This window comes from Primulina eburnea, chromosome 5 (assembly GCF_022965805.1).
Source record: "Primulina eburnea isolate SZY01 chromosome 5, ASM2296580v1, whole genome shotgun sequence".
Classification (NCBI taxonomy): Eukaryota; Viridiplantae; Streptophyta; class Magnoliopsida; order Lamiales; family Gesneriaceae; genus Primulina; species Primulina eburnea.
In genome coordinates, this window is record NC_133105.1 from 24,215,195 (window position 1) to 24,236,286 (window position 21,092).

General features: G+C 35.9%; 3 protein-coding genes across 4 annotated transcripts; 1 reads left to right on the forward strand and 2 right to left on the reverse strand.

The window, feature by feature from the left end:
* Nucleotides 1-8,459: 8,459 nt before the first annotated feature.
* On the forward strand, nt 8,460-20,950 carry LOC140833099 (RAN GTPase-activating protein 2-like). Of its 2 annotated transcripts, none has more exons than XM_073197535.1 (3): nt 8,460-8,531; nt 17,955-17,995; nt 19,060-20,950. In XM_073197535.1, the coding sequence occupies exon 3, from the start codon at nt 19,070-19,072 to the stop codon at nt 20,696-20,698; it is 1,629 nt and encodes a 542-aa protein (XP_073053636.1). In that variant the 5' UTR covers nt 8,460-8,531; nt 17,955-17,995; nt 19,060-19,069; the 3' UTR covers nt 20,699-20,950. The 2 variants fall into 2 exon arrangements, with proteins under 2 accessions (XP_073053636.1, XP_073053637.1); XM_073197536.1 differs by having other exon boundaries at nt 8,470-8,531; nt 19,053-20,950.
* On the reverse strand, nt 13,704-15,076 carry LOC140831446 (uncharacterized). Its single transcript, XM_073195198.1, has 4 exons — nt 14,978-15,076; nt 14,466-14,902; nt 13,921-14,378; nt 13,704-13,845 (listed from the first exon to the last, which is right to left on the reverse strand). Exons 1-4 carry the CDS (start codon nt 15,021-15,023, stop codon nt 13,704-13,706), a joined length of 1,083 nt encoding a protein of 360 aa, XP_073051299.1. The 5' UTR covers nt 15,024-15,076.
* On the reverse strand, nt 15,082-17,774 carry LOC140831447 (uncharacterized). The gene is made up of 3 exons (XM_073195199.1): nt 17,682-17,774; nt 15,287-16,012; nt 15,082-15,210 (listed from the first exon to the last, which is right to left on the reverse strand). The coding sequence occupies exons 1-3, from the start codon at nt 17,772-17,774 to the stop codon at nt 15,082-15,084; spliced, it is 948 nt and encodes a 315-aa protein (XP_073051300.1).
* Nucleotides 20,951-21,092: the final 142 nt, after the last annotated feature.

The following is a 21,092-nucleotide window of genomic DNA, read 5'->3' on the forward strand; positions in this document are numbered from 1 at the left end:
CAAGTCGCTTAGCTAAAACATCTTGTCCCATCGGTGTAGACACCGACATCAAAACATCTAATGACAAGTAGGGTAGTTTATGCTTCTTAACAAACATTGATGCTATGAATGAATGTGATGCCCCAGTGTCAATTAATGCATATGCAGGAATACCACATAAAATAAAATTACCTGCAATGACTCTCTCGTTATGCTCCTCAGCTTGTTCTTGGTTTAGGGCAAACACTTGCCCTTGAACTCGTGGGCGTTGCTGAGATCCTTGTGATATTCCTCCACGAGGAGAACCTTAAGCAGGAAAACCTTTCTGTTACACAGTGGCCTCAGACTGTTTTCCACTATAAGACCATGTCATAGAACCTCCGCCTCCAATCTGATTCTCCAAATTAGGGCAATCCCTCTTCATGTGACCAAAACCACCACAATTGAAGCAAGAACATGTTGCTCTTCGACAATTCTCTGTCTGGTGCTTGCCTTCGCAGTGGCCACATTGCATCTTTTTCCGGCCAAAGCTGTGTACTCCTCCAGAACCGGAAGAAAAAGAAGATGTAGTCTTCTTGAAAGACTGACACCTCGGTCCCAACGAACTAGAACTTTTGCTAGTTTGCATAGCCTTCCTCCTAGAAATACTGATCTCGGCTTGACGACAACGATTCACTAATCCTTCGTACGAAGTAGGATCATCACAGACAGAAACTCGATCAAAAATCTCCTGGTTCAAACCATTCAAAAAGTGAGAATATTTTGCTGCAGAATTCTCACTGATGTGAGGAGCATACGGCAACAGATCCGTAAAACTCTTTTGGTAATCATCAATGTTCGAATCTCCTTGCTTAGTGATCAAAATTTCCATCTCCTTCGCCTGACGAAGAGCTGGCGGAAATCGATGATTGATGAAGGCCTGACGGAAATGTTCACAACGAATCCGTCCATACTGCTGAACTAGAATGGCAGAAACAAGTTTTCACCATTTCCGAGCTTTTCCTTGGATCATGAAATCGGCTACCTCTATCTTCTCATCCTCATCATAGTGCAACACTCGAAAACACTGCTCCATGACATCGACCCAAGCTTCAGCAACATCAGCATTCTCATCTCTGGTCAACGGTGGAGGTCCAATCTTCATGAAATCCATAATGTTGACATGGTTCCTACGTCTCCTTTCATCATGACCTCGGTGACGTTTTTCATCACGATCTCTGCGACGATGTTCTCGACCAGCCTCATCGTCGCCATAACGACCATGTCCCACACACCGTGACTGCTTCCATCTCCTGACATCTGAAAGAAAACAAAAATCAACTTCTAATTCCTCAAAACAGAATTACTAATGTCCCGAAAATCTTTATATGCTCTGATGCCACCAAATGTAGCGCCCTTACCGAGACACTACTAAACATACTAATAGACATGAAACATTAAACTTAATAACAACATTTAAACAGCGGAAACCAAATACTTAATCATCTTTCAACCCAAACGAAAACAGAACAATAACAACAGTCTTAAACATTAATACAACCATAACAAAAACATAATCCGAACGAGAAAATGATAAACCACAGAAAACCTCCACTGGATCACCACCGAAAACTCAACTGCTCTAGCCACTGCCCTGATCGTCCAAACCGTCCAACCTAAGACCTCCCCCGTGGAATGGGGTGCCCAAGATGAAAACAAGGACGTGAGCGAAAATCACCCAATACGAGAATGTACGAGTATACAAACTGATATGATGCATGCGAAATGCAATATGCTCGGATATCAAGGATCAAGTCAAGAATCTCATGCTCAGTCTAGAGACGCCCGAGTCTATAGTCTCTGATCTGCCCTAGGCATGTTTTGGCTCCCACACTCATCATCAAGACATGGACCTGCAATATCCAGGTCATCAGAGGCCGCAGGTCCCGTCGGACACTGTAGCTCTCGATGCCCTATCGTCCACAATACAGAATAAGGCTGAGCGGCCCCAACAAACGAGGTATATCTCAAAAGATATCAGGCTCAACATGATATGTCAAGCATAATATGCCAAAGCAGTAAAACATGTATCATGCAACAGATAAATATGCAGCATATAAGTGTGTATACTACGCTTGGATATCTCAGTCAGTACATCACGTACCTCACTAAAACAATCTGACAGAAAGCTCTGAACATAGACAAAACCAACATAATGTAATCATTATCAAACCAGATCAAACATGCTACAAGTTCTCCCTAATGATCCTTAAATCACTATCAAAAGATTTAGGATTATACATGCGTCCGTCGTCAGCCCGCTAATGATGTCTCGATCTCAGTTCACCGACCCCTCCTCGAGTCGATACTAGCTCTGAAACTTCTCGACACCAAAGTTCCCTAGAAACTGGCTAGAAAACCTAAGGTGTGGCTAGAACTCTCTCTGAAGAATGCGGTGAAGGAAACAAAAGAATTCGGCTTCTATTTATAGGCTCCATCCGGACTATTTCAGAAAATCCGAATCAATCTTATCTGCCACGTGTCAGAATCTCATTGGTCTAGTTGGATTTCTCGAGATAATGAAATCTGAAGTAGATCAGGTTATCCTATTTAAAATTCGGAGGATACCAACAGCTTAATCCCGGATTATCAATTCTTTAATAATACTTAATTAACTCATTAATTATTCTTAAGTAATACTTCATTCAAAACAAGGATTCGGGTCATTACACGGTTCGTCAATTGGATAAGCCGATAAGTCGCAAAATCGAAAAGAAATTTGAAACATATTTTCTCTCATCTACTCTGTCGTTTGTTTTTATCCTCTGTTCATTCGAGTAGATGGAATTTGAATTACACCTAGCTCAAATCAATTTTTTTTAAAAAAATATTATATTATATTATATTATATTATTTATATTAATAATATAATATAATATATAATATTTAACATTTTTAACACCGATATATCCATTTAGGACCACTCAAATGATCAATTTTTTCAAAATTCAAAACATGAAACTTCATTATCTTTGAGTGTTTTACGTTATATCCAAATTTCACATCATTTTAACTTTATATGTCCAAGATATGTCATATTTAATTATTTAAAAATCGTTAATTATTTAGTAATATCACATTACTAAATCAAAAAATTGTGATATCTACTTCAGAAATTACATTTTCTTCCTTATGTGAATGATCTCTTGAAACAGCCATATGATGGGATTCCGTCGGAATACAATTGGGAAAGGGCTAGTTTATTGTTGAAGTTTCTTGGACACTTCTACAAGCTTACTTTGGCAATTTCCGGCTCTTTATATGCACTTCGAACACCATATATATGAAATAGGTCTTGTCGACATGCTTTTGAAACAGTGGTTAGTAAGCGCTGATTTTGAATTACATGAAATGTCAAGAAAAATGAGGGATAAGTTTGACAAATATTGAGGTTCGATTGAAAAAATGAACATGATGTTGTAGCATGTAGTGATTCTCGATCCTCGTCACAAATTGAGTTTTCATTTGATACAATGTATAATGAAATCACAAAGAGCGTGATGATGAAGGAAAAAGCGAAGAGTGGAATGCAAGAAATTTTTTACGATTATAAAATGAGATATGGAAATCTAGGAAGTCAGGTACCTTTTGCATTAGGTTCTACATCATTTCCAAAATATTCTCAATCTGATAATTCCATGACTTCTCGAACGTACTTGAAATATGAGTTTAGAAAATACAAACTAGATGGAAATATAAACGTGAAGTCAGAATGGGAGAAATATCTAGATGAGGATCTTGAGGATTATGATAAAAATTTTGATATCCTCAAGTGGTGGAAAGTCAATTCTTCCAGATTTCCTATTCTTTCTTGATTGACATGTTAAATCTTAGCGATTCGTGTCTCCACTGTGGTCGTGTTTTAGATGCTTGTAGAAGTTCGTTGTCTCTTAGAATATTTCTAGCTTTGATATGTGCCCAAGATTGGCTAAGGTTGGATTCAAAACCTATATGCATGGAGGAAGATTTGACTAAATCAAAATACTTGAGAAAGACATATTTTTTTCTTTTGACTTCTATATTCAATTTTATTGATTATGTTTTATTCTCTAATGATTAATCTCTTTGGTTATTTTATGTGCATAGAATTAACAAATCAGGGAAGGATTTGACCATTATTGATATATAAATTATGCAAAATATAAACAATCTATTGTTGTAAGTTTTTAAAGTTTATTCGATTATTGTAATTTTTAAAGTTTAAATTCATTATATTTCTCTACTTTAATGATTGTCTTAGAAAACTCATGGAATTATAATATTTCAGGTACTTTGTGTTGGATCTCTTTTTTTCTACACGCCCAAACGCAGCGGAAGTTTTAAAAATTTTTTATTTATTTTGACAATCAAAATATGTTTTGCTTTGGGCGCTCGTATGGTTTTAACAAAAATTCATAGGATGTTAAAGAATTCTACCTTTTGTGAATAAATCACGAGGCACCAACTGATCCGGTATTACGGATCTAGCTCTTGATGAATCCCTACGAACTTTCTTCAAGAAACTCCTTTCTTTCCTTCTAATTAGGTCCACGACTGGATGGTATGTTTCTCTTCCAAATTGCACTAGAAAATTTGGAAGAGATTTTACGTTGTAGAAGAAAAACGAGAGACGGCTCAAACATCTTTTTTCTTGAAAAAAATGACCAAAAATTTGGAGGAATTTTATGTGATTTACGTAAATAACCTTTTGAATTGTAGTGGAGGCTAGGTTATTTGTTTCTTCTTTTATTTCCTTAAAAAAAACTTAACCTAAATTTCATAATTAACATTAATGTGCCTGATTAATTATTGAGCTAGTCAAACTAGATTAATTAATTAATCAAAGTCCATTAATAACTTTAATTATTTAATATGTTGGACTTGTACTCCTACAAGCCCATTAAACATATTCCCACTATATTTAATTTAATATTTAATAAACTCAACTTTTGAGTTTAATAAATTAAATTAATTATAAATTCAATATTTGAATTTATTATATAAATTGTAAATTCAACTCCTTGAATTTATCACCTCCAAAATTTAATATTTAATAAACTCAACTTTTGAGTTTAATAAATTAAATTCTCAAATTTTATAAATTCAACTCCTGGAATTTATTCTCTCCAAATTTCATAAATTCAACTTCTTGAATTTACTATATCATAAATTCAACTCCTTGAATTTATTTTCTCAAATTTTAATTATCATAAGTTCAACTCCTTGAATTTACTATATCATAATATAAATTCAATTCCTTGAATTTATTCTCTCAACGGGAGCAAACGATCCAGTGCTTGTGTGACCCTCAATGGTTCAGGGATACAGCTAGCCGTGGGTTCACAACTCTTTGTGATTCAGAATAATATTTATTCTTATTCAGGCTTACCCTAGTTAGCCCCATTCTTTTCATCAACACCTTGATTAAGAATGTCAGAACTCATTTCTGATTGCACCCATCGGATCATGGTAAGAGCGTCTAGTAGCATCGCCCCATCATCCCCTAGTATCACTGATAGTGCCTGCAAGAACCAGTCGATTATGATTAACGTACAGTACGGTCCCTTCATCTCATATATCCCGGTTGAATCTGCAACCATTGGTTCATCGAGAGTTGCATAATAATTCGATAACTATGTGATAACTATAAATGGTGGCATCGCATGTACGGTTGGAGAACTCCTTCTCTAACGTACATATCATACTCTGGCCAGAGATTCCACGCACTATAAATTTCATCAGATCACATAGGATATCCACACCCGTAGGTGAGCGGTGAATCTCCGACTACAATGCACTGGCTCCTATATGTGTCGCAATTGTACCCAACCTCGCCACCTAATGACTCTCCTGGAGCCGGTAAAAGAGTCAAAGCACAGACCTAGCATATAGAGCCTCGGTGTTGTCCCAGGTCGTAAGGACTAATGGTGTACAATCATAACCACGGACTTATCCTCTCGATGAATGATAACCACTTGGAAAGTCCGAGGGAGGGTTGTTCGGTATAATCATCATATGACTACCCATCTGCATGTTTGGACATCTATATGCCCTTACCAAGAAATGCAGTACTGTAGTATCCCGATTTCTAATTTGAGTTAATTATTGGATTAATTATTTTCGGTGGGATCGGAAGGACCGAACCGGGTTCGGATCGTCCGAAGTGTACCGGATCGGAGCTTCCGAAGTGGATCGGATCGTCCGAACATTGGCTATAAATAGAGGCGCGAGGCTTCATTTCTTACTCGCCATTTCAGAGCGTTCCAGAGCGTTTTAGTCGTTTCTGAGAGGTTTCTAGTCTTTCCCGAGGTTCAGGCACTAGCAGGGAGCTACTGGCTTTGTAGCGGAGCTGTGCTCTAGTTGGGAGCTAGCGGCATCAGCGGGCTAGCGACGGACGAAGGTTTGGAATTGTATCATTATTATTTCAGGATTATCTAGTTAAGTCTGGTAGATAAGTTTTAGTGATGGTTTTCACTTGATGAACAGGCTTGGAATAGACCTGTTTGTCTGGTTTTCCAGTGGATTAGGATTGCAGTGATAGAGGTACGAAAGTACTATCCGAGATATCCTGGTCGAGTATACATTCTTATATGTGTTGCATGATTATGTGGTGCATTGATATATGTCATATGATGCATGCTATTATGTCACGCTGTATGATGCATGTTGCATTTCATGTTGAGCCGTATCTCCTTCGAGATAGCCTTTACTGTTGAGCTGTATCTCTTTCGAGATAAGCTATATCTTGTGGGGCCGCTCAGCCCTGTCTTGTGTTGTGGACGCATGGACACCGAAAGTACACAGTGGCCGACGGGTCCGGAGGGCTTCGGTGATCCGGGACATTTTAGGTCCACGTCTGTTCTTGTAGTGGATGCAGTGACCCAGAGGAGTACCGCGCGGCACTATCCACTTGGCGCCTCTAGACTGAGCATATTGAGATCCTTTGTTACTCCTGTTTCTTGACTACCCTGGTATCATATCATAGCATGTGCATTTCATATAGGTTTGTATACTCATGCTTTTGTACTGGGCGTTCTTATCGCTCATGTCCTCGGTTTCGTTTATCTTGGACACCCCATTCCCACGGGGCAGACCTCAGGTTGGACAGCTCAGGAGGAGGAGGAGGAGGACGTTGAGTAGCTGGTTGGTTTAGTTCTTCGGTATCTTTTGATTCGATATGGTTGTACCGTATATTTCATTTTAGTTGAGTTGTCCTGGATTTTCGATTGGGTTGTATAACTATCTTTTGGTGACAGTTTTCCGCCTTTATTTCTGATTGTTTTTAATTAAGTTAATCGCATGCTTAGTTCTTGATTAGTAGGTGATTCTGGAACGGGTCACTACAAGTACACAACATCACAGATGTTAGTCTCGAGTTCAAGCGGCCTTTATCCCTGTTTTAGGCGGCTGAATCGACTAGGAACGAATTTAGAATATGCAGTGTTTACAAATGAGTTTCAACATCGAATTACGATTCATTTATATTAAAGCATAATCAAGGACTTTATCTATGCTGTTTGCATGGGTATACAGATAAATTATAACAAGACCATAAAAAGTTAAATTATATTAAAATAAAGATTTTTTATTTCACTTCAGTCAATAAATTCCCTAACCAACCGTTGGCTTGCAGAGCATCTATTCTAACACTTTGATTTGATTTTGAGTATTTAAGTCATTCTTGAATTGGAAGTTGCTTTACCTTGGGTGTTGGAAGATGTTTTACCTCTTGTTTTATTTTATTTTTGATGTTTTTACTTTTAAAGATGAATGGTTAATATTTGATAGATTTTTTGTTTGTGATGAACTCAGTTGGCTTTGCACTTGACTGGTTTGCATTGTATTAAATTGATGGTTTTTTATCAGCTTATTATTGTATAAAAGTTATAGATTTTTTGTTGTGTTGAATTACTGTTGTTTTGATTACAATCTGTTTTATTTCGATGGATGATTTTCCTATAACTTTATTGTAGTTGTATGTATAAATTGATTGACAATATTATTATGTGATATATTTTTTCATTGTGATGTTTTATGAAGATATGATAAAATTAATGTTTTTTTCATGGGAGTTTGGTAAGATATAATGAAAATACATTGTTTTTTCATGCTCGAGAGAAATAAAAAAAGACATATTTTTTATACTTTAAATTTCGGGTATCGACGTCGACTACCCGATGCTGCCCGAAATTTAGGGACACCCAAACCATCGGTTGTACAGATTTTATTTCGGGTTCATGTAGTAAATTTGTTACCCCAATTTTGCCAACACTCGATCCGAACTACTTGAATCCGAAGAACCCGACCCGACACCACCCGTAGACTACACAACCAAAATCTCCTCGAATCTCTCGTATAAAACAATTTTTTAAAAAATAATCCGACGGTCATATTTTATTGAGAAAAGATTTCAACCGTTAGATTTTGTTTTTAAAGTTTATTAATTTATTTAGACTGAGACTCTTCGTTTTTTCCAGATTCTACAGTTTCTTTCATTTCCATTGAGCATCCGATACTTAAATTACACCTCGAATCATGGGCCACTTTGAAAACTAACCTTAAATAAATTTTAAATTTAAAAATTAGCCTTTTACAACTCAAAATTTGATAAATAGCACTCACTTAAAAAATTAATTAATTAATTTAAAAAAAACGTAAAAAACAGGGAAAAAAGCGTACATTAAAAAACGTAAAAAACAGGGAGAAAGGATCGGTTCTTCTTCTTGTTCTCTCCATTTCTCATCCTTCTCACAACGATTTCTTTTCTTTATCATTCACTCATTGGTCTTCTCTTCAATTTTTTTCTTCCTCTACATTAAACAAGAGGATATTGTAGTCATTTGTATTCCTAAAAAAGTTTCAATCTCTCTCAGCATTATCAAAGTTTATAAATCAGGTGTAAGTTTCTAATGCTATCTCAAATTTTTTTTTATCAATTTACTGGTTTTTATTACAATGTATATATAATTATATTTACAATGTAAATATTGTAAATATAATTTTTCATATATTTCATTCTTAATTGTTCGGTCGCCCAAACATTATGGGTTCAGTCGCTCAATTCTGTTTTCAGTCGCTCAATTCTTTTTTCAGTCGCCCACTTTGATATGTTATGCCATCCGATTATATGTTAAATCATTTAATTTTCATGACATCTTTATTGCTTATTTTGCATAGGAATGACGATCATCCAGATTTTGATTAATTCTAATGGAGAGTGGAAGAACGATGAACAAGGAACTTATACATGGTTATCCGAATCTAAAGAATGGACAGCTATTTCCATTGATGGTAGTAATTTGACCATAGAATGTGTCATGAATGAAATATATGAGACACTTGGTCTGGCTAAATCAGATGTTGAATTGACATTGAGTTATTTACCAGAAGTAGATTCTTGCAAACCATGCCCAATCTATATACGAAATTCACGATCCTTGGGAACATATCTATCATTTGGTAATTCGCGTACTAGACCTGTTTTGCATGTGGAAGTAATTGAGATTTGTGATATTGGAGTTGATAGAGAAAAAGTTAATGACAGTGATGTGCATTTTGGAGATGCGGAGGGTAGTGCTGTGAATTATAATATTAATGTAGAAGATAGAAAAAGGAAATGTGATTTTGATGTAAATGTAGAATGTGGAAGAAAGGAAATTGATTTGGATATGGATGCTTTTGATCAGGGTCTTCATGATGAATATTTTGGTTGTACTTTTATCCAAGATGGTTTTGAATTGACTGCAGCAACAAAAGAAGTCGTCGTTGAAGAAGATAATGCCAATAAAAACTTGAACCAAATTGATGTCTTCGATCTACCAAGAACACAAAGTCCACATGTTGATTTCTATCATTCTGATTTAGTGGAAGCGAATACACAAAATTTGTTGGCGATTAACGATGGTGATGGTGCATTTTCTTTTACCGATGGATCGAATTTATCAGTTGGTCAAAAGTTCAACAGTAAAAATGAACTTAAGAAAGAATTGACTATCATTTCTTTGAATGCTTCATTTGAAATGAATGTTGAAAGGTCGACAAAGACACTTTATGTGGTGGGATGCATTACAGAGAAATGCAGTTGGAGAGTGCGAGCAACACGAAGGGCTAATTCAACTCAGTTTGAAATTCGAATTTATTGTAACATACACACATGTGACCTTTCTGACAGAAGACGAAGGCACCGACAAGCAAGTTCAATTGTAGTTGCAGATGTATTGCTAGAAAATTTTAGAGGGCAACAAATTACCCCCGCGCCGAAAACAATAATGACGATGATGCAAAATAAAGGGCTTGGTGTTAGCTACTACAAAGCTTGGAAGGGCAAGCAACTTGCTCTTAATCATTTGAGGGGAGATCCAGAAGAGAGTTACAGAACTTTGCCAGCTTATTTATTTGTTGTTAAGCAAGTGAACAAAGATACTATAACTCATTTGGAGAGTGACTCTAGTGGAAGATTTAAATACATGTTCCTAGCTTATGGGGTATGCATATCTGGGTTTCGTAGGATGCGAAAAGTTATAGCAATTGATGGGACTTTTTTGAAGGGAAAATATAGAGGTGTTTTGCTTCTTGCAACAGCCCAAGATGGAGATTTACACCAATACCCCATTGCATGGGCTGTTGTTGACTCAGAGAATGAAATGTCATGGACTTGGTTTTTGCAGAAATTGCATGAACTGATTCCAGATGATCCTGATTTGGTAATTATCTCTGACAGACATGCTGCCATTATCAGCTCAGTGGCCGTTGTTTACAAGCACTCACATCATCTACATTGCACATGGCACCTTTCGCAAAATATCGGTACCCATTGTGGTAAAAAGGGTGGTGGGGTTGAGTTGTTCATGCAAACTGCATATGCTTGCAAAATATCCGACTTTAACATGTTGTATGAGAAGTTGAAAAATCAATACCCAAGTGTGGCTACATATCTTGAGAAAAGCAGTTCACCAAATAAATGGTCTAGAGCTTTCTGCCGAGGTAACCGATATGATATTATGACAACTAATGGGGCTGAGTCGATAAATTCTAGATTGTCTGAGGAAAGAGAGTTACCAATCATAGCACTGTTGAATGCAATTCAAAATATGGTTTCAGTTTGGTTCAACAAACACCGCACTGCAGCAGAGTTAGCTTCATGCAGAACGAAGTTGACTCCATCTATAGAGTTGATTTTGCGAACTAGGTTTACTCAATCACAGTGTCTAAAGGTAACTCAGTTGAATTATTCTGAATATCATGTAGTAGGTGATGATACAGATGAAATAGTTGATTTCTCCACCTACTCCTGCAGTTGTTGTGTGTTTCAATGTGATAAAATTCCATGTAAACACGCATTAGCAGCTTGTCATCTAGCAAATTTGGGTATCTATGAGTTGTGTTCACCTTATTACCTTGTGCATATGTGGCGTCAAGCCTACTCGGGTACCATTTACCCCGTGCCTCATTCAAGAGATTGGAAGATTCCCGATTATATTTCTAATTTGGAAATGCTACCTCCTAACTTCAAGCCAAAACGGGGGCGACCAAATAAACGAAGAAGACCATCTATTGGAGAGTTTGGACGACAACGAAAAAAGAAATGCAGCTTATGCAATGATGTTGGACATTATAAGACGAAATGTACTCGTAAAACTACTTGATGTATTAGAAAATATTGTTTTTTGAAAGTGGATGGTTGTATGTTTTTTTTAAATGTAATTGAACATTAATGATTTAGTATGGATGAATCGAAGATATTTTGTACTAATCACTGTATACAAGGTGATCAAATTAATGTTTTGTGGACTATTTACTGTATTATAGTATATTATAATTGTGTGAGTATAAAATATAAAAGTGGCGTAAAATAATTCAAAAAGCGACTGAGAGCGACTGAGAGCGACTGAGTGATATATGATTCTTATAATACAAAATAGGAGCAACTTCACGTTTGTGGTCTATTTACTCTATTTTAGTATATAGTATAACGGAGTTATAATGTAAAATATAAAAATAATGTCAGAATACAAATAGCGACTGAGAGCGACTGAATGATATATGAGTGATCCTAATAGAACCACTTGAAGTTCTATAAAATATAGTTTTTTGGAAGTGCAAGTTTGTATGTTTTTTTTAAATGTAATTGAACATTAACGATTTAGTATGAATGAATCAAAGATATTTTGTACTATTCAATGTGTAAAAGGTTATCAAATTAATGTTTTGTAGACTATTTACTATATTATAGTATATTATAATCGTGTGAGTATAAAAAATAAAAGTGGCGTAAAATAATTCTGAGAGCGACTGAGAGCGACTGAGTGATATATGATTCTTATAATAGAAAATGATTTGAGCAACTTCACGTTCGTGGTCTATATAAAACATGAACTTGGTCACTATTTTTTACTATATCACTCAGTCGCCATTCGGTCGCTCCCAGTCGCCCTTAGTCATTTTTGCCTTATCACACTGTTTAATTTCATAATTTCTTATACATGAAAACACACCATAATATAGTAAATAGAATATAAAACACGACTCACTTTATTTTTACCATATCACTCAGTCGTCATTCGGTCGCTCCCAGTCGCCATTCGGTCGCCCTTAGTCATTTTTGCCTTATCACACTGTTTAATTTCATAATTTCTTATACATGAAAACACACCATAATATAGTAAATAGGATATAAAACACGAATTTTCTCACTTTGTTTTTACCATATCACTCAGTCGCCATTCGGTCGCCCTCAGTCATTTTTGCCTTATTTCACACTATGTTTAATTTCGTAATTTCTTATACATAAAAACACACCATAATATAGTAAATAATGGATATAAAACACGAATTTTCTCACTTTGTTTTTACCATATCACTCGGTCGCCATTCGGTCGCTCCCAGTCGCCATTCGGTCGCCCTAAGTCATTTTTGCCTTATCACACTGTTTAATTTCATAATTTCTTATACATGAAAACACGCCATAATATAGTAAATAGGATATAAAACACAAATTTTCTCACTTTGTTTTTACCATATCACTCAGTCGCCATCGGTCGCTCTCAGTCGCCATCGGTCGCTCTCAGTCGCCATTCGGTCGCCCTCAGTCATTTTTGCCTTATTTCACACTATGTTTAATTTCGTAATTTCTTATACATGAAAACACACCATAATATAGTAAATAATGGATATAAAACACGAATTTTCTCACTTTGTTTTTACCATATCACTCGGTCGCCATTCGGTCGCTCCCAGTCGCCATTCGGTCGCCCTAAGTCATTTTTGCCTTATCACACTGTTTAATTTCGTAATTTCTTATACATGAAAACACACCATAATATAGTAAATAAGATATAAAACACGAATTTTCTCACTTTGTTTTTACCATATCACTCAGTCGCCATCGGTCGCTCTCAGTCGCCATTCGGTCGCCTTAAGTCATTTTTGCCTTATTTCACACTATGTTTAATTTCGTAATTTCTTATACATGAAAACACGCCATAATATAGTAAATAATGGATATAAAACACGAATTTTCTCACTTTGTTTTTACCATATCACTTTGTTATAAAAATTTTAAAAAAAAAAACTAAACTATGGAATCCAAAAAAAAAAACACACAATTGCATAATATCTAGTAGAAACACTACAAATCATCAGTTTTTGTTTGCAGTGGTACATGATCCAAAAAACTATAAAGCATCTCAACAACCACCATGGTATCGCTACAAAATCCAATCTTTATTCCAAGTACATGCTGTTAAATAGGGTCTACATGAGTCGACTATCTTGTCATTTATTTCATAGGGATTGAGACGAGCTAATTCCACCTCGATGGTCTTGATCACCCATGCACCACAATCACCTCTGCAAAATTAATATATTAAAATTAATCATGGAATAAATGTAAAATAAAATAAAATTGAATTTGATAAAACAAACCCAGCAATATTCTGAGGGAATGACGACGGTCGTGTAATCTTCCATGTATCGGTTGTTACTACACCCACAGTATTCAATAATCGATGTATTAGAACTTGTAGCGGACGAACATACGACTCCATGTTAATCTCTTTAGTTAAACAGATTCCACAATCATAAATTATGATAGATGTGGCCTTTATATCGATTTTTACAGCAACCCAATGGTTGGGGACATGGTAAGGCACAAGGATAAATGATGTTTCTTTCCATGGCAATGATTTCCATTTTCTACTTGATCCTTCAGCCATTTGAATCAAATCATCCCAATGACAATGAGACATACCCTTTTCAGCTTTGGAATGGACAACACCCAAAAGTCCACTAAAATAACCACCCATTATAGCAATGTCTTGTGCCACTAAATGAGGATACCTTTTTTGAAGAACCAAAAACCCATTCATGCATTCGTTAATGTGCTATAAATAAGAAAAAGATTAATGATTAGCACAAAACACATGAAGAACATATATATTAATTAAATAGATGAAATCATATATACTCACAGAAGATCCAAGCCATGACCTAGGCAAGAGCAAATCATTAAACCATTTCTTATCGTAGGCGGCCATTAGGCATTGACGAGTGTCTTTCATTGTTTTAATTTGCTCCTTCAAAGCTTTAGTTAGCTTCGGTGACTTTGCTATTTGAAGTGGTTGAAATGTGCCATTACATGATCCAAGTTGATGGCTAACTAATACAGGGGGCGTCTCTGACAATTCCATGAAGGGCGACGATAAGTACGATGACTTCTTGATTTGCCTCTTAACCCTGACGTAGGTTAATAACATGTTATTGTAAGTTTTCTTATCATCATTATTGTTTGCATCTCCAACTGGCTGGGCATTGGAAGCTCCTTCATCAACTACGAATCGTTGGGGAGTGTGCAATATATGTTTGCTTGGTTGGATCATGGAGTGTCCATTTTGAGGAGATGTAGAACCTGTATGTAAAAATATATAGATCTTAAAATATTTAATCAGGTGACATGACTTATCCACTAAAGCATGTGACTTACCTTCTGATGGCAAGACTTCTTCATTAACACATTTGATATCAAACATCTTTTGTCTCTTTGCTTCCGGAAGTGTACTAGTTGGTTGACGTGATGTCTCTGCTGGATCATTTGCTTCCGGAAGTGTACCAATCATTTGAAATCCATCCACACATACGCGGAAGTATCATGTTATATCTATCTCTTCGCTTAGCAAACTTCTTTGCAATGCCAGGAATACATTCATATGCAAGAATCTGCATTAAAAAAATTATAGCCAACTTAATATTAAATAAATTAACTAAATAAATACAAAACAAATAAATATCTTACTTGCAATGGATGAACAAATCCGTTCAAAGTAAACGCTCCATATTCGACAATCTTTTCGTTCTTCTTCTTTTTCTTCAATTTGATTGAAGTTAAATCTCGCTTTATACTTTTAAGAACTTCGTTATAAGCTATCGTACCCCAAGGATATTTGTTAAACAAATCCAAATCCTCCACTAAACTTAAAAGCATGTTGTCAACTTGAGGAACCGTCTTTTGTCGAACTGGCCACAGAACAGCAGCACCAAAGTACAAACATGCTAACTTCAATTTTTCCAAATTTATAGTGCGTTCAGGTGTTTTTCTCATTTCCATTAGCTTTGTCGCCACCTCCTCAATATATACATTTTCATTTCCACAAAAATGTCTATCTCGAAATTGCATCGTCTCTCCAACTTCAGGAAAATCTTCTGAACAATCAAGCCCAGTTATAAGTGCATACTCCATTTTCGAAAATCTCAACGGTCTTTGATTCACAATCATCCACAACTCATCACTAGTAGTCTTACATGACTGTCTAGCCATCAAGAACCATATAATCTGACTAGATAAATTGTAATCTCCTACATACTTAATTAAATTACCAAATTGAGTTCCATCAATCATATTCTGCATCTCTGCATCATTGAGGCATTCCTTGATAGTCTCTGATACACTTTTGAAATGAGAGTTTAAACTTAACTTGCATTCAAAGTGATTCTTTCTCAATAACTGAGGTTTCAATTTTACCTACACTCGAAAAAACATAAATGATATAAAAAATATAAATATTTTTCAAACATAAACAACAAATACAATGTTGAACACAATTTCTCAACAAAAACACAAATACTTTATTCATTTATCAGTTACAGATATGTAAGAAAGTTTAGGCAAAAACTCGATTCCACAAATATAACGAAAAGTAAAAACTCAATAAAAATCATATAAAACGATAAACTTACCCAAACTTCATCTTCTGCCATTTTAATTACAAATGCTAAATGTATGGTTGTTTAAATGGTCCTTGATTAGTGAATTAGACCATTGATTGATGGAAAATTTCAATTGAGCTAAGAGAAGAACGGTCAGTCACCTAAGGAGAAGAAGGAATGATATTGTTAGTTTAACGTCACTCATAAAATACTTATATCAAAGAGAATATTCAAAACTAAGAATTGAACTCATGCAAAAACAATTTTATAAATGATTTACTAAAAAGAAATAAATTAACATCAAACACAAATAGTTTATTAATAATAAATCGTTTAGTTGAACTTGCGGGATGGGTATCAATTTTAGACCATTGATTGATTCAATGGAAAATTTTTCTAAGCTGGACTTGCGGTCTGGGTATCACCAAATCCGGATGGATTCCAAGGACATTCACAAGACAGTTTTTCGGACTCATGGGGATCATTATGAATTCACTGTTGTGCCATTCGGTTTATCAAATGCACCCTCTACATTCCAATCTGCTATGAATCGGGCTTTTAGCTTTTATTTGCACCATTTTGTTATCATATTCTTCGATGCTATCCTTATCTACAGTCAATCAGAGGATGAACATCTCGTACAGCCACAAAAGATTCTCGAGTGTATTCTTAATCAGAAATTCTTTGCGAAGAAAAGCAAATGTCTATTTTTTTCAAAGCACCATTTATTATTTGGGACATTCGGTGATGACAGGGATGGTATGGCCAATCCAGGAAAAATTGAAGTCATGACACAGTATGAAATAGATGTACAGCAACTTGTGGAGCAACATCTAAGCCTCGTACATAATGATGTTCAAAGAACTTGATTTCTTTATATATCTCTATTCATGTGGAGATTAGGAATCCAATTGGGTGTTAATTTTCCCTTTCCGTGAGACAGGTTAGAGCTCAGAACTACGCCTAATCATTCGTTCACATATTTTAAATTTGTCAATGAATTTTGTTTCTTGTACAAAAATAAATAGAAAATATAGACTAACAAACAATATGATCCAAGCATGAAATGGTGAATGATAACTTACCTGTGAATGATATTTCTTTTCAACGCATGCCCGTTTGGTTCATAACAAAATACAAGATTGAATCATACAAAATCCAGGACATGTCAAAGAAGCATAAAATAGATGACACAAGTTATTACATTATTGCAAGCTAAAATCCTACGCTAAAGAGGCTCACACAGACATACCTCAAAACTAGTAAGCAAAAGTTATATCATTCTTTCAACAATTAATCACATGGACAATAAATTAATTACAAAAGTGACTCTCTCAATCCCTTCTCTTCAAAACACATATTATTATACAGATTCAATCGTCGATTTCATACCTTTGGACTTGCAACAATCAACACAGCTAAGTCCTTTGAAAAAAAATCAAACGCATACAATAAATTATGAAAAGGAATCGACGGCGGCTCACCTTCTGTTTAAGATTGTAACGGTGCCACTCAGATTGGTAGTGAAGCTTCTGCTCAGAATCGTCGAGGAATTCCTTGTTGCAAGCCAATCCCATGTCTGATGGCAACCAATGCAGAAGATGACAGGGAATGGGATTTCAAAAAACAAAACGTTAGGGTTAAAAGAAAAAAAATAAGGATTTTTTAATTTTTTAAATGAGGGTAGTATAGTCATTTTAAAAGTGTGGGCTCGTTTTTTAAATATGGTTTTGCAGAGTGTTAATTGCCTAAATTTCCACCGCAAACCCACTCGGGGAATTGGGAAACTGCGAAAAAGGTACTTTGATTTCTCTATTTTCTGTAATTTTCCCCTTTTGTCGTTTTAGGGTTTTCTAGTGTTACTGTTCACGCACACTTTCATGGTTTTTGTGGTTTTCTGTCCGTTGGAACTATTGATTAGTATTGTATCGAATTCGATCTTTTTGGCTCTGTGTGGTATATCTTCGACATGTTATATATTTTTGGTATTATAAAGTTTTAATCTTTGCTTTGGGTTTTTCATAGTGAATGCTGGGTTTTTGTACTGGAATTGTTTGATTGCTGTAAGCCTGTAGTTTTTGAGATGTTTTAGTGTAGGCGACTTAATGTGTTTTGGGGCATAAAATTATGCTTTACAAAAATTATAGGTAAAATTTTGAATCTTTTTATTTGAAATGAGCTATTACTCATATGTGTGCTTAAATGTCCATATATTTTACTCATGTCAGTGTACATATCGATGATATCATTGTACATGCGCTAGGCAGCGCGCTAGCAGATGCATAGAATAAATTTTGGTGTCGTTAATTTTCTGTTTTGTGTTGAACTTCTTTTATCTGGATGAAGACCAGTGTCTTGAAATGCTAAATCATATTTTTGAACTCACCAATTAAGTTATATGCACTTTTTAAAATGGGATAAGTTAATGTCTATTGGTTATTGTTTTGTCATTTCCTTAATATGTGACATTAATCTGTTTAGCCAGGCTTAATTGATATATCTTACTACTAATGTTTTGAGCTAGTGATTCCTTGTTTTTGGAAAGAGTATTCATTTGAAAATTCAGAGTAGAGAAGGAAATTATGTCATGAATTGGTCGATCGCACTAATACCATATTTGTTGTTTGGGTGCATACTTTTCTTGCCCAGAATCTTTGCTTTTATTTTCCCTTCTGAATTAATGTTGTTTAGCTTATACATACTTAGTTGAGCAAAAAAAGTTTTACATCTTACTCTTGTTTTTTTTACGAAAACGGAAAACCTTTATGCGTTTGATGTCAATTGATGTTCCATTTTGGTTATTTATTTGCATCTGCAACGAACATGCAAATTGACTATACTATGCATCACTTTAGATTTTAGGTCAACGTGAATGGATACAAAAACATCAAATGGAGAACGTCGACATGTTACGATTAAACTATGGCCTCCTAGCCAGAATACACGCCAGAAGCTAGTTGAGCGAATGACAGATAATCTTTCGGCTCCAACCATTTTCACCCGCAAGTATGGCAGTGTCAGTGAGGCCGAGGCTTCAAAATTTGGTAAACAAATTGAAGAATCTGCTTTTTCTAGTGCAAATCAACATTATGAACGGGAACCTGATGGTGATGGCAGTTCTGCTGTGCAGTGGTATGCCAGTGAATGTAGCAAGCTTTGTCTGGATGTTCTTAAAGGAGGATTCAAGATGGAGGAAAAAGAGAAGATAAGCTCGAAGGTTAGTCCTACTATCCGCGATACCTTTTTCGATATTTCGAAAGGTCAGCGAGCATTCATAGAGGAGGACGAGGCACAAACACTTTTGAGTCCCTTAAAAGATCCAGGAAATTTTTACACTAAAATATGTTTCAGCAATCGAAGCTTCGGTCTAGGTGCTGCCCATATTGCTGGTCCTATCTTATCAGCTATTAAGAACCAGTTGACAGACGTGGATCTGTCAGATTTTGTCGCTGGACGACCAGAGGCAGAAGCTCTGGATGTAATGACTATCTTTTCTGAAGGTCTGGAAGGCTCTCATTTGAAGTATCTGAATCTCTCAGACAATGCCTTGGGTGAGAAGGGAGTTCGGGCATTTAGTATGCTCTTGCAGTCTCAGACCGAATTGGAGGAACTATATCTGATGAATGATGGGATTTCAGAAGAAGCAGCACGAGCTGTTAGTGAATTGGTTCCTTCCACACAGAAGCTTAGAGTTCTTCATTTTCATAACAACATGACGGGAGATACAGGGGCGGTTTCGATATCCAAGATTCTGAGGCGATGTCCCCTGTTGGAGGATTTTCGCTGCTCATCTACCCGTGTAGGCTCTGAAGGTGGGATTGCATTGAGCGAAGCACTTTCAGGATGTACGAATTTGAAGAAACTTGATATTCGAGATAACATGTTTGGGGTCCAGGCTGGTATCAAGCTGAGTGAGGCTCTTGTCAAACATGAGTATCTTACCGAGATATATTTGAGCTACCTGAATCTTGAAGATGTTGGAGCAACTGCAATAGCTGATGCTCTAAAAGAGACTGCACCCTCACTCGAGGTCTTGGAGATGGCTGGGAATGATATAACAGCCGAAGCAGCTCCTAGTTTAGCTTCTTGCATTGCTAAAAAGATGGCTCTTATGAAGTTAAACTTGTCGGAAAACGATCTCAAGGATGATGGTGTGCTTCTGATAAGCAAAGTACTTGGAGTAGAGCATGATCAATTGAAAGAAGTCGACATGAGCCAGAACTCTCTTAGAAGGGCTGCATCTAGGACTTTGGCTCAGGCATTAGTTAATAAGCCCTCATTCAAGTTACTGAATATTAATGGAAACTTCATTTCTGATGAAGGGATTGATGAACTGAAGGATATCTTTAAAGAAAATCCTGATAAACTTGGCCCGTTGGATGAAAATGATCCTGATGGAGAAGATTTTGACGATGAAGATTCTGGAGATGAAGAAGATGAAGGTGAGCAGGATGAGTTGGAAGTGAAACTCAAAAATCTTGACGTTAATCAAAAAGAGTGAAGAGCTTGACTATATATCCTTATGAAAACTTGTTGTCTTAGTTATATTAGCTTTGGTTGATGAAACTTTATTGTCATGATTCTAGCCTAGCTGAAGCTAATCGATCACCATCAGTAGTTTGCGATCGATGCAAAATTTTTGCTGTGATTCAGCTTGAGCTTAGATAGTAGTAGACTAATTAATGACATATGCATGCAGACTTGTAGTTCTTGATAACTCATTTTGTGGTTTTTATGTTTTCTGTTTGTGCTTTTCCAATCATGTTTATTTTCCCTGTTCTAGATTTATCATTCCAAACCCATATTTCCAAGCGACAAACATGCCTAGCGCGTCCGAAAGAGTAAGTTCCAAGTAACAAAGAATAATAGCAGTATACCGCATCCATTTCTAAATT

Excerpts from the sequence above, each read along its gene's own strand:
- LOC140831447 (XM_073195199.1), bottom strand. The coding sequence starts at position 17,774 with ATGGGATTGGCTTGCAACAAGGAATTCCTCGACGATTCTGAGCAGAAG. Across the intron at positions 16,013-17,681 it reads GTTACAATCTTAAACAGAAG|GTAAAATTGAAACCTCAGTT; the intron begins GTGAGCCGCCGT and ends TTTCGAGTGTAG. Across the intron at positions 15,211-15,286 it reads GATTTGTTCATCCATTGCAA|ATTCTTGCATATGAATGTAT; the intron begins GTAAGATATTTA and ends TTTTTAATGCAG.
- LOC140831446 (XM_073195198.1), bottom strand. The coding sequence starts at position 15,023 with ATGTTTGATATCAAATGTGTTAATGAAGAAGTCTTGCCATCAGAAG. Across the intron at positions 14,903-14,977 it reads AGAAGTCTTGCCATCAGAAG|GTTCTACATCTCCTCAAAAT; the intron begins GTAAGTCACATG and ends TTTTACATACAG. Across the intron at positions 13,846-13,920 it reads TTCCCTCAGAATATTGCTGG|AGGTGATTGTGGTGCATGGG; the intron begins GTTTGTTTTATC and ends TTAATTTTGCAG.
- LOC140833099 (XM_073197535.1), top strand. The coding sequence starts at position 19,070 with ATGGATACAAAAACATCAAATGGAGAACGTCGACATGTTACGATTAAA.